This window comes from Mytilus galloprovincialis, chromosome 4 (genome assembly GCF_965363235.1).
Source record: "Mytilus galloprovincialis chromosome 4, xbMytGall1.hap1.1, whole genome shotgun sequence".
Taxonomy (NCBI): Eukaryota; Metazoa; Mollusca; class Bivalvia; order Mytilida; family Mytilidae; genus Mytilus; species Mytilus galloprovincialis.
In genome coordinates, this window is record NC_134841.1 from 15184136 (window position 1) to 15197107 (window position 12972).

General features: G+C 30.1%; 1 protein-coding gene across 17 annotated transcripts in view; it reads right to left on the reverse strand.

Moving 5' to 3' along the window:
- LOC143071444 (uncharacterized) overlaps positions 1-12972 on the reverse strand; it is an 82693-nt gene that overhangs the window by 57769 nt on the left and 11952 nt on the right. For 16 of the 17 annotated variants that reach the window (XM_076245724.1, XM_076245719.1, XM_076245712.1 and 13 more), the window contains 5 exons: positions 3816-3991; positions 2956-3220; positions 1919-2002; positions 1144-1241; positions 186-330 (listed from right to left, as the gene is read on the reverse strand). In XM_076245724.1, coding sequence (XP_076101839.1) covers positions 186-330; positions 1144-1241; positions 1919-2002; positions 2956-3220; positions 3816-3991 — 768 coding nt within the window. Of the gene's footprint in view, positions 1-185; positions 331-1143; positions 1242-1918; positions 2003-2955; positions 3221-3815; positions 3992-8777; positions 9130-12972 lie in introns of those variants that run through there. The other variant, XM_076245725.1, reaches the window with a different exon arrangement.

Genomic DNA, 12972 nt, shown 5'->3' on the forward strand with positions numbered 1-12972 from the left:
CAGGATATCCGGCAATCCCAGTAAATTAATATTGGAACAGTAAACACCTTGCAGAAGCATGTATAAAGTCACAATTTCAGTGTTGACGTTAGTGATAACTGCAAGTGAACTTCATAGACCATTCAGTCAAAGAGTCACACAGTGGTAGAACCTTTTCACTAAATACATTTGCTTGAGAACCTTACCTGAGTTAATCTACCATTTTCATTTTCTAACATAGATAAAGCTTGTGTAGATTGTTCTAAAAGCACCATACGTTTATTATTGTCATTTTCTGTCACTTGGTGTTGAGCCGAAAGTGACCTCAATTGGAAATCTAATTTGTCTATCCTGAAAGCAAAAAAAAAACAAGATTTATTAGTTCTGTTAATTTTTTTATTTGAATTGTACTCATTGAGATTATACCAAAACAGTAAAAGTAGAAAATTTTGAGTTTTATGCGCATTCATGTAAAAAAAAAAGTATTCCTTAAATTCAAAAAAGAAACAAATGTATGCTCTAGTCGATATTGTTTTGTCATCAAAATATTACACCAACCAAGGACATATATTATATGTTATCGGTCGTCCCACTGTCTATATCACTCTGTTCAACTCTTAATATTATTCCGTATCATGTCTTTGTGACGTCAAATACGTTGACCCGGCCTTAATAACTTTGACCCGGACATATCAGCGACGTCATAATGTTTGAACCGATGTTAATAACTTTGACCCGAACTTATCAAGTCATCTTTTGTGTGCTGGTGAAACAAAGAAAACACTTCTGAAACACGCAAATATAGCCCGATAAATCTATTATCAGATTATCTGCATATTAATATTGTAAAATATCAGCTGCTTGACATTATATGAAGGCTTTTTGATCTCGTTCGCTACGCTCACTCAACAAAAAGCTTCATATTATGTCTCGCAGCTGATATTTTACGATATCAACATGCAGATAACCTGATAATCGGTACTTAGTTATAGTCTTTGCACCACCATAATGATATTTTTCAGAATTATTCATCTGATTGTTTACAAGTCTTTAATTTTTTACAATTACATAATTTTTTTTCTGATTTTTCCTTTCTTCCATTTTTATAGCAATATTTCAGTATTAATCCAATAAAAAGTTTAATGATTTTTTTTAAAAACTCACCTGTCTTGCATTTCCTGTCGTAAACGAATATTTTCCATTTTCAAATAATCTCTTTCTTGTTCTAATGTTTCAAAAGTGGTTATTGTCTTTCTGTATTCCTGTATAAGATAAAGAAAATATTGTATAGACTGACTTAACCTTTATAACCAATAAAAATTCTGTGAAATGTTATGTTATATTCAATAACAATTACATGTACTGACTGCTTTCTCTATTCATTGTAAAAACCATATCAGAAATATTAAAAAAGGGTAAGAATTCTGAAAAAATCTTTTAGTTTGAAATTATATTTTATAATTTACAACCATTGAAGAGAGAGACAGTAGGAACTAAGGGAGATGAAATCAACCATTAAGATGTCTATATCATGAAAACAGTTTTCAAGCTTTTCAACATCAAAAAACCATGTCTATTTTGTTACCATCAGCATTTTGTTAAACATTTTAAAGAGTACCAATACCCATTAATTAGCCAACCCTGTCCTGATTGTATGATATGTCTTATAAATTTTTTCTATATCAGGACTTAAACTTGCAGACATTTAGAATGTTAGTACATTGTATTCTCATTTGAATTGTTTTGCATTTGTTATTTCTTGACCTTTTGATGATTGTTATGTGGAAGAGATTTTGCTCATTAATGCAGGCTGTACATAGACCTATAGTTGTTACTTCTATTTCATTTGGTCTCTGGTGCAGAGTTGTGTCATTGGCAACCAAACTCTGTCTTCTTATTTTCAGATTTAACATAAAAAGCAAAAAAAACCAATATTTACCCTTTCTTTTAACTGCAGGTCACCAACAAGGATTGTGTTCCCTCGTGCTGCATTTTCTATTTTATTGAGTCGTTGACTTTGTAACTGAAAAAAAAATAAATGTTTCAAACAACAACAACCTTACATGTGTCAACCAACTTTCTTGTTAGAAAACTACTCATCAACATGTGTAATGTAAGGATAAAAATGTCCATTGTTCTCAATATTCATGTTAACTTCAAAATTTGTATTTTTTCAACTGCGTTTGTTGTTCCTTATAGTTATCATTAAACATGTTCTAAAATCATTTAGAAAAGAATTAAAAATGTCAAACTGAATTTTGTTTTCATTTATTTTTTTGAAAGATAGCTCTGAACACTATACATATTATTTATCTTCTGTATATAGCTTATGAAATATGCATGCTACATTTTTCATAATGGTTCTTAAAATTTACATTATCCTCAGCTTTTATACAAATATTTTTTGAGACATTCTAAAATATATTCTGAATATGAAATAATACGCACTTACAGTGAACATCCGTACCATATCAGGTATGTCATATATAAAGTGTTCCTGCCACATTGTAATAATTATATTGTCCACTAAATATTAAATTAATAAGATGTTATATTCTTTTCCATAAAAAATCTTCAGATTTTTATTTTCAAATAAACGTTGTATACCAAATGTTTTTACAATGTTAGGAATGTAAACATGGTTTATTTTGGTATAACAAGAATATCAATTGGATACCTAGCATTTAACTGATACCATTCACATTATATCTTTTATTTACTTTCTAGTCTACATACAAATTCTTTACAAAAGTACCCTATGTTCATAATGCAAATAACATTGCAATCATTACATTAATAAAAAAATTAAATAAGACGCAGAAATTGAAAAAATGTGTAGGTCCCAATAGTTTCTGGATTAAACTTCATTAGGGAACCGCAAATCCCAAAAAATAAAAGTTATTAAGGATCTATAACTACTTTAAAATGTATTAGTCATTTTAGGATAAAAGACCAGAAAGTACAGTAACAACTTACATCTAAAGTATCCTGTGCCTCTTTCAGTTTGTGCATCAACACCACTCGTCGGTTTTCACTGTCTTCTAGCGTTGTTTTTAGATTGCGCACTGATCGGTTAAACACATATGGATGATCATGAGGTGTTAAGTCTTGTGATGAAAATGTTGAGTTGAGACGTGACATTGAGCGGGCCCTGACAAGGGGTCCTGCAGCTGGACCAGGATCTGGTGAACCTCCCCTTGGACTATAATCTTCAGGATACATTCTGGTCTTTAGACTAGAACTGAAAACAAATCAGATAAATGTATTACATATTTTAAGCATTGTATGATGTTTATTATGTGAGCACTTTCTTTCAATGTAGTTTCATTATTTTCAGTTGTTTGAAGTGTCCCCCCTTTGCAAAAATATCTTTTTTTTTAAAGGTTCATATCATTGTATGTAACACAATATCAGTTACATACAAGGTCTGCTAATTATGACTTCACATAACTCATGCAAAAATGGTAGCTGTTATATTGAAAATTATTCAAATGAGTATAGACCTTCAGGTCAAATTATTTAGACTTTCTGGTACAGAAGCTTTTTGCAATTTTGTCACTTAAAAGATATGCTTGAAAGTGAGGCATACTTTTCAGCATGCAATGAATAAATGATGTTGAGACTCTTTTCTATTGATTCATGGTATCATCATAAGCAAATTATTTTGAAAGAAGAAGTTGTCTTATCTTTGATTAAACATGTCAGATTCTTGTATTTACTTTTTAAATTTATTTCTTTATCTTTTTAGTTAACTCACTGGTTCCTAAATTTTATTTGAACTATTTCCCACATTCCAAAATAAATTTCACAATTTGCTATATTTTAATATTATTTACCTGAAACCACTATCAGAATCTGGGAACACACCAGAATTGAATGAATCATGTACACTTTTGACCTGTGAATGTCGTGGGCTGAAATTAAGGGAACCATTGTGATAGCCCTGCATCTCAGGACCGTTGTGATAACCTTGCATCTCGTCCCTCTGTTCCCCTGAGGGGACGCTATCTATCTGTAAAAAAAAAATGATAATATATAAGTCAACTGTTGAACTCAGTGAACACTTGTACAAAGTCACCTGTATGTCCATGGATATGAAAATCGGCATTGCTTATAGTTACCACAGACATATTTTGGAGTAATGTGAAAGGATGAATAAATGAAAATCTCTGCCAAGGTTTAGGAATTGAGACAAATGACAGAAAATAAGCTTCCTGTTTTCTTTTGTCTTAATCAAGTGGTTGCATACATCTAGAGTAGAAAATACTGTGACTTACAAGACAATCTTAACATGGTAAAAGCTATGACTAGGTAATAAAAAAATCAGAAAAAAAGGTTTAGTTCACAGCTTGCTTTTGAAAAACAAATACTACTTGATACACATTTCTAGGACAGTTTGTAATAGATTTATATTTATTGCACAATATCTCTAACAAGTTAAAAGAACTTTATGAAGTCTTAGTGAAGGTGAAATCTGACATTTTGGTATTTGATTGTAAATAATTGAAACCTATTATGTTGTTAGGTAGCCAATGCATTACACATCTACATCTAACAAATACACCCAATACACAATAGAACTAACAATGATATGTAAAGAAATATATTTAAAGGAGTTTTGTTGTAAATTTCATTTAAATTTTCATTTGTATAATAAAACCAGAAGCTTTCATTTGTGAAAAAAATATATGGCATGTAAACATAGACCACCTTATGGTAACTAGGAAACACCTAGTATTGTAACCTGACAATGTATCACATTACAATGCTTTCTTCCTATTATACTTAACAATTCACACTGAAAATGATCACTTAGTTATCATACATCAGGTCCAATCTTGTATCAATGAAAACCATTTATCTACCAATCTAAAATCCTTTATCTTTAAATGGTTAGAGGTGTGAAATTTCAACATTTGCCTTGGTATTTTAAAAACACTAAACACATTCTAAACTATTGGTCTACAGCAATCAATCAACAAAAGGAATATTTGAATTTGTTTCAAGTTTTACATTTTGACTTGTGTCACCGCCATCGAATTCTAGGTGACATTTAAAAATTTTAATCTCTATGCAAACTTATCAATCCTTTTAAGATTCTCTCATGGGTAGATAGATTTGTATAAAATGAAATATTTTGTATATATCATATCTAATGGTCCATCAATAATTACATTTAAACCTAAGTCAACTCTGTCACCTTATTCTGCCGAAACAAGTCAACAAATATTTTCTGTCTTCTGTAAAGTAGATAACACAACAGATACTGACAAAAAATCTAACACTTTCACAAGAAGTACTGGTACTTATATTAATGAAGCATTAATGTTGAATGAAAGTAATAATGTTAACAATTTCATGAATTCTATATATTGCCCATAGCATCAATCTATAACTCCCCCAGGGGCCTCAATGGCCAAGTGGTCTAAGTAGTTATAATACTGTTATCACTCGCCAGTCAACTCTGAGGTTGTGAGTTCCAAACCCCGACTCTGCGGATGCACTTGACTCCAATCTTAATTGACTAGGATTGTCAGTTTTTCTATCAAAGGTTGGTGGTTTTCTTTTGGCACTCCTGTTTCTTTCACCAATAAAAACTGGCCACCACGAAAAAGTCTAAAAGTGGTGCTTAAAAGTGGTGTTTAAACAGCAACAATCAATCAATTTTCTTCAAAAATCTGGTTAATAAAATTGAGAATGGAAACAGGGAATAGACCATAGAAACAACAACCCAAACTGAGAGCAGAAAACAGGCCAAGGCCAACAATGGGTCTTCAACACAGTGAGAAAATCCCACAACCTGAGGCAGGCTTCAGCTGGCCCCTAAACAGGGAAAACGGACACACACTAAACTCAAAAACACATAAATGAATCAAAATTAAAAAAGAATGTGTCCAAAGTACATGGATGCCCAAACTATCATTTTCTTTGTTCAGTGGACAGTGACATTTCTGTCAAAAACTCTTAATTTGGCATTGAACTTAGAAAGATCATAGCATAGGGAACATGACATGTGTACTAAGTTTCAAGTTGATTGGACTTCAACTTCATCAAAAACTACCTTGACCAAAAACTTTAACCAGAAGTGGGACAGACCAACAATCAGAAGACTGGACAAACGAACAAACATACAAACAAACAGATGCACAGATCTAAAAACATAATGCCTCTAAGTGGGGATAAAGACTATAACAAGTTGATTTGAGGAATTTAGATATATGGTGCAATTAGGAGATAACTGTATTGTTTTCTAAGCTCCGACAGCATCAATTGGGGATTTGATGGTCGCAAATTAAGTTAACTGGCGACGTGTTTACAGTCTCCGCTAACGCATCGCCAGTAAACTTAATTTGCGACCATCAAATCCCCAATTGATGCTGTCGGAGCTTAAAATACAATATAGTTATCTCCATTCTAATGAAACTGACAGAAAACAACGTTAAAACATGTATTTAAAATTTGTCATATGCCGTCTGCGCTTGCGTGTACGTCCAATAAAATCAATTGTCAATTGATGCCATGTAAATAAGTGACGTTCTCCAATCAAAATGAATGTTGCACACTTTGTTGCATTAGAATACCACTTAGGATACAGGTATAGAAGATAATGTGTTATTCTGATTTGCAGGAAACATGCAAAAAATCCATACTACTTTAACTTTGCCTGACAAAATCTCATTTCCAGGAATGTATAAACACCTCTCTAAGTAGTCTGAGACATTTATCTTGTATTAGATTAAATGTAACTACTTTATAAAATGATTATGTCATAAATTGTCCATATATATATATATGCCATCTGTATTAAGGATTTATAAGTGGGTGTATTGGTATGTATTACTGCCAGAGTAAACATAAAAACTGGGTAATATTTGATCATATTCACAATAAAGTAATAACACACCTAATAAACTTTATATAGGAGCAAAATTAAACTAATGATCTATTTGAAAGGGAAATTTGTGGGATATACATCAACCAGACAGTAACCTAACATCACAACAAAACAAAATCTATAACTTGAAGTCACCAAACAGTTGGGTTTTTGTAAATCTAACTAAAACTGTAATCATAAAAAATACAGATAACAAAAAAAATGTCGGGTAAATTTATTTTTAAGAAATTCTTGAAATTAACAATGATCAGAAAAGCAATTAATGAAAATTAGTTTTATTTTGATTTTGATAACTGTCTCTGTCAAAATTTGAATATAGGCAAACTGTTCTATCTCCCAAGATTTTTACACATTTAAAATTCTTCTAAAACAAAAATGAAATCAATATATTGTACATAAAACATGAAAACTGTGGCATTGATAACTTTAGAATGTATGACATAACTAAACCTAACAGTTTTTAATCACACATTATAAACTTGATATAACATGAGCTTAGTAGTTTCTACAAAACTGATATAATCAATATTTTGTTGATAAAAGATGGAAAATTAAGGTAAAAGCTTAAATCCATTTCATTAAATTTAATATCCTGTTTGCAAATATGATATCCTGTCAGAAACTTTTTAATTAAACATTTAACCTGAAGTAACCCAAACTTCTGCTTAATACATAAGTTATATAATCCCTGATAGTATCAAGGTGATCAAGTTTTTAGTACCACCACAGCTAAAAACCTAGGTGCCACTAATCAATATTTTCAATAAAGATTAAACTTTACAACATAGATTTTAAAAGTAGATAAAATATTTATAAATTCACTCAATACCAGTATAACTTAACAAAAGCTGGTAGAAATAACACATACTGTGTCTAGCCTAGTGAAGTAATCAACTCCATGTAGAGATATAAGTAAAATACCATTGATTCTCACTGGTAGAGAGATATAGTAGCTATAGTTCTTACAGGATACAAAAGCTTTCCATTAGACATCAATTCTTATATTTATTACAGTTTCTGACTTGTGCAAACCTTTGAAACCCAACTTTCCAGAACAAAACAGACATATATTTAAAGTGAAAAATTCAGACGCAAATCCCTCAGTGTATTTTTTATTGATAAAAATGTGAGATGCTTGGAAAATCTTTCATAATTTCATATTTAATGTAACAAAAACAGTTTGAAAATAACATATTTGGACATGAACAAAGGGTAAATCAAATTACCAGTTTGTATTGTTTTAGCTTTATGTTAACATAGTTTCAGTAGCAAACTCATTTTCAAAAATTTGGAAACTTGTTTTTTTTTTATCCCTCCCAGTTCCTCCCTAGGGATTCAACTTCTAGTTTTAAAGTTTCAAGTTTTGAGCCATTGTTTTTATCTTTTTTTCTTTGGTATAGTAGATTGGTGTTTAAAAGTAACACATAATTTCATTATTGTTATACTTTTTAAAATTTGATTTATATATGGTATCTAATTTAATAGGACTCTTTTAGATTCTTGATTTCTTTAGGAAGGATAAATTTATTCACCCAAAACTGCATGACAGACAGACATATCCCTGAAAATTGTATATACCGGTACTTATTTTTAGTATATCTTGAACAAGGACATGTGACTTTCATTCGATGAAAACAATACAATTAAATTTGATTATTTTTATTTAGCTGAAAAGTTAACTTATTTTTATCAAAGTAGAATAAAGTTTCAGTTTTAAATAATCGTAACGATGAATTCTATGCAGTTTTAACACTAATAAAATAAATAAGAAAGTGTAACTTTCCCGTACATATTTAGTACATATAAACATACATGCATTATAGTACGAACATGACATTGAACAATGACATAACTCTCTTTACTTATAATACCATTAAACTTCTTCAAAATAATACATTCTTACCTAACAACCGTTTACCTGTATCACAGGTGATAAAAACATGCACTAACTGCAATACACATCCATTGGAATGCACATCCTATCCGTTATCTGCTTTAATCTTCTTTTTTTCACTTCATTACCCCTCTTCAAACAATATTGCAACTATTTTTCCACTTTCTTTAATGTTCCAAACTGTGACAAATTTTTTATTAAAATATTATCCAATAAAGAATTTCAAAATGTAATATTTTGCGTTCACATGTAGAAAGTTCCTATACCGGTAGCACTTATTCTGTCCCTACTATAATCTTCTTTGATAACACGTTGAACTACAGAATTGATTTTATTAAAGGGATGTGTTCCGACACGCTCAACATAACCGAGGAAAAAGTGGCAGACCCAATACACAACTTGGTAAACAATATATACCAGTCAATATATAAATACTCCGATTATTTAAATGATACCCTACAATTGATTACCTGGCTAATTATAAAGATGAATTACCTAGAGCCCAATTTTAAAGGTCTAAACTTAATGTCATATGAAATATATAGATCATTGTTGAAAAAACTTATACATATAGAATATATCTAATAAGTAACTTGAAACTTAGTAAATTGTCTGTGGATAATTTTTATACATTTGAAATTTAGATAACTATTTACTGTAGCTTATATTCCATAGTAATAAAAATGTCAAATCTAGTAATTATTTCAAACCTTTTTTTATTTGAATAGATAGTTAATTTTACAATATTAGTTGCAATATACCGCAGATTTGCAAAAAAGTATAATACACAGTGGCGGATCCAGGGGGGGGTTTCTTGGGGTGCGCACCCCCCTTTATTTTTGCCGATCAATGCATTTGTATCGGGACATATGTTTTGCACTCCCCTGCACCCCCCCTTTGCCCTGGGTTAGCACCCCCCCTTTCGAAAATTCCTGCATCCGCCCCTGATACAATTTACATGTTTTTACAATAAAGTATTATAATAATTATTCAAGTTATTAATATTATTAGAACGGGTACACTATAATAACATCCCATTGTGAAAAATTAGCAAACAATTTCTTTTAAGATACATAAAATTCAGACATATCTCATTATCTGACACAGACATAGGCACTTTGGTCATCAGCTTCCCACCCCCCTTTTTTCGAAAAATAAACTGTAAATTTTGGTATGATACAGATATCTGTATGCAGATTTTCCTAAAATCAAAATAATTAACCTTGTATTTTTGTCCCTTCTTCAAAAATCCCAATAAATTCATGCAATAATTTCTGATATTACAGTAATGGTGCTCATCCATTTTAATTCTTTATATGGCAAACTTCATAGAAAATTTACTATCTACATAATCATACAATGGATGAATTTTGATGAAGTAAAATGTTTGATAAGCAACATTACAAACATAAGCAGGCTCAAGTCCAAGGCAGTTGTTTACATGATCATCTATTAGTCGATCTGTCTTTAAAGCAAAATAAAAAATATGGCTAAAATTTATTTGGATGCTTGAAAGGGTATATGAACTGCTGAGTTCTGACATACTTGATAGACATAAAGAGCAAATGGCTAAAGTGGTCAATGAATCTGAGTACAGTTTTATTCCAACTGATTTTTTTCTATCATTGTCCAGGGTGATTAGGTAAGGATAAGCCAGTACAAAAGATTTAAGGTAAACAATTTAACACCTTTATGTTTAATGAACCAAGCAGGTAATATAAATCATTCCCCCATGGAGTTCTTCTATTCTTAATTCTGACTTTTAATATTGGTGTGTATTAACATTTCAACACCATATATACAACTTTAAATAGATACAAAGAAGTCATGACTCTCAACCTAAGGTCACATGTGTCCATAAACTCAATCGTTGAAACCATTTAAGCACCTTATTTTGCTTCTTTTATTTGCTATTATGACAGAATTCATACTATATTTTGACAAAGCCTTTGTGATATATGCTTTTATGCATAATACTTGTAACCAGCACAATTTTAATTGATTTTACTATAATTTTGAAAACATATCCATCTACAAAAATCAGACACATTTTGCTTTAGGATTTTTTTCCAACAGATTTCATTATTTAAAATTTATCTGGCTCTATTAATTATTAATAATTTATTTGACCATGCTAAATTTTTGACTTGGTCATTAAATTAAGGTTTAAGTGACCAACTTCACATATTCTTATAAATAATAATTAGTAAAATTTGACGTAATGCATACAATTTAAATTTAAAATGAAGTAAAAATCTTTACCTATAGCTTTATTAATATACAAATGTACTACCATTGATTTTTTTTTAAATTCCAATTTTAATTAGTTTATTATATAAACGTTGTAAACATTTTCATAGATTAGTGGAGGTCCTTTCCTAAGATCTTACAGATTTCATTCAACTGTATAAGTACTTATTTAAAAATCTGACAATTATATAAATATATTCTAATCCTTGAAATAATAAATTATACATAATTTTCCATAATTTTATCTAACTTATCTAACCAACTGTTTATAATGCACTTTCAATGTATTTCAACTTGAAAAGTTTGTAAGACTGAATAACACAAAGTGAAATTAATTGAGCAATTTAAAATGTAAACATAATAATTTAGCTTCATATTCAACAAATATTACTATATTGTCCTGACTTTATTTTTATTTTAATCATATTATGACTTTGCATCTATATTCTTGGAGTCCTGAATTTTTGTGATTTTACTTTTTGCATTACATGGTTTCTTTATGATGTTAGGGACTTCCAAAAAGTCCTTGGATCAGATGATACAATATAAGGTGGAAGACTATGGAAAAAAACCACAGGCACTTGTCTCAGAATTTTTTTTCCCTATATACTTTTATATAACACAAGGTACTTAACTCACAATTTAGAAAAATGTCAGGCGGTGACGAAATTCCGTGTTATATAAAGGTATATAGGGAAACAAAATTCTGAGACGAGTGCCTGTGAAAACCCCTAAAAAATAAATATAAAGTATGATTTGAACTTATTTATAAGTACATTACTCCTATTTTTCAATTAAGCTACAAGTTATGCAAAAACAAAATTCAAATATTTGTTAAAATTTTAAAACGTAGTCCACAATTTACTTTATCAATATTGACTTTCCACCTCTGTTATTACATATTAATAAGAAATCTATCAAGGTCTGTTTGATTACTACTACACAAATATGATATTAAAGGAATTATATTTCAAGATCGAAGCAGAACAAACAATTCAATAATCTGTCAATTTAAAACTTTTCAATTTGATTCAATTTAGTCCAGTGACATGTTTCTGTCTAGCTTACAATGCAAGTGCACTTGTGGTTAAAAAGGGTAGGAAATAAGCAGTACCCAAAAATTAAGTTTTGATTATCAAACTGTACACTACAAATCAAATCTAAATCATAGCACAGTTTAAAATTTATAAAATATGAAGATTTATGAGTTTGATCAGAATAAACATTAACCTACTATTAACTGCACATTATTCACTATTTCAAATCTCTGTTTGAAAAAATAAAATGACATATATGTATGTCTACTGAACCCATAAATCCCATCAGATAACCAATATCAAAATTGCTTCCACCCTTTAGACTGGAAAGAGGTTACAGTATGAGAGTTATATAAACAACTCAAACATTCTTTATGTCTCTGTTTTGGCAGGTATTTTAAAATCTTATTCTTATTTACAACCTATTCAACATTTAAAATCTTTTTTAGAGCCATTTGAAGTTTTATGTGATGTACATTAATTTAAACCCATAAAAATGAAAAAGGATTTTAATTAAAAAGTAAGAAATCCTGACAACAAATCAAAGTGTTTTGTACAAGATCATACAAGTAGGATGAGATAAACTGTAGCAAATTACCTTGTCAAATGTCAATTTTCACTTAAAGAGTAAGATTAAGTTATATTGATGTCAAATAATTGACATTACTATTGCACTGTAGTTAAAAACACTTTAAACTATGCATCCAAATGATCATCTAAAGAACCATTATTTTAGGTGTGTTCCTTCATATAAGGGGCGACTATCTCTGATACATTCCATGGTATAAAGGGCCACTTTCTTGCAGGTTTTCAATCAAATAAAAGGCTACCATCTTCGATATGTTTACTTAAGTAAGGGGCAATTATCTTTGATGTGTTAAATCAAATAAGTGGTCACTATCTTGGTTGGGTTCAAC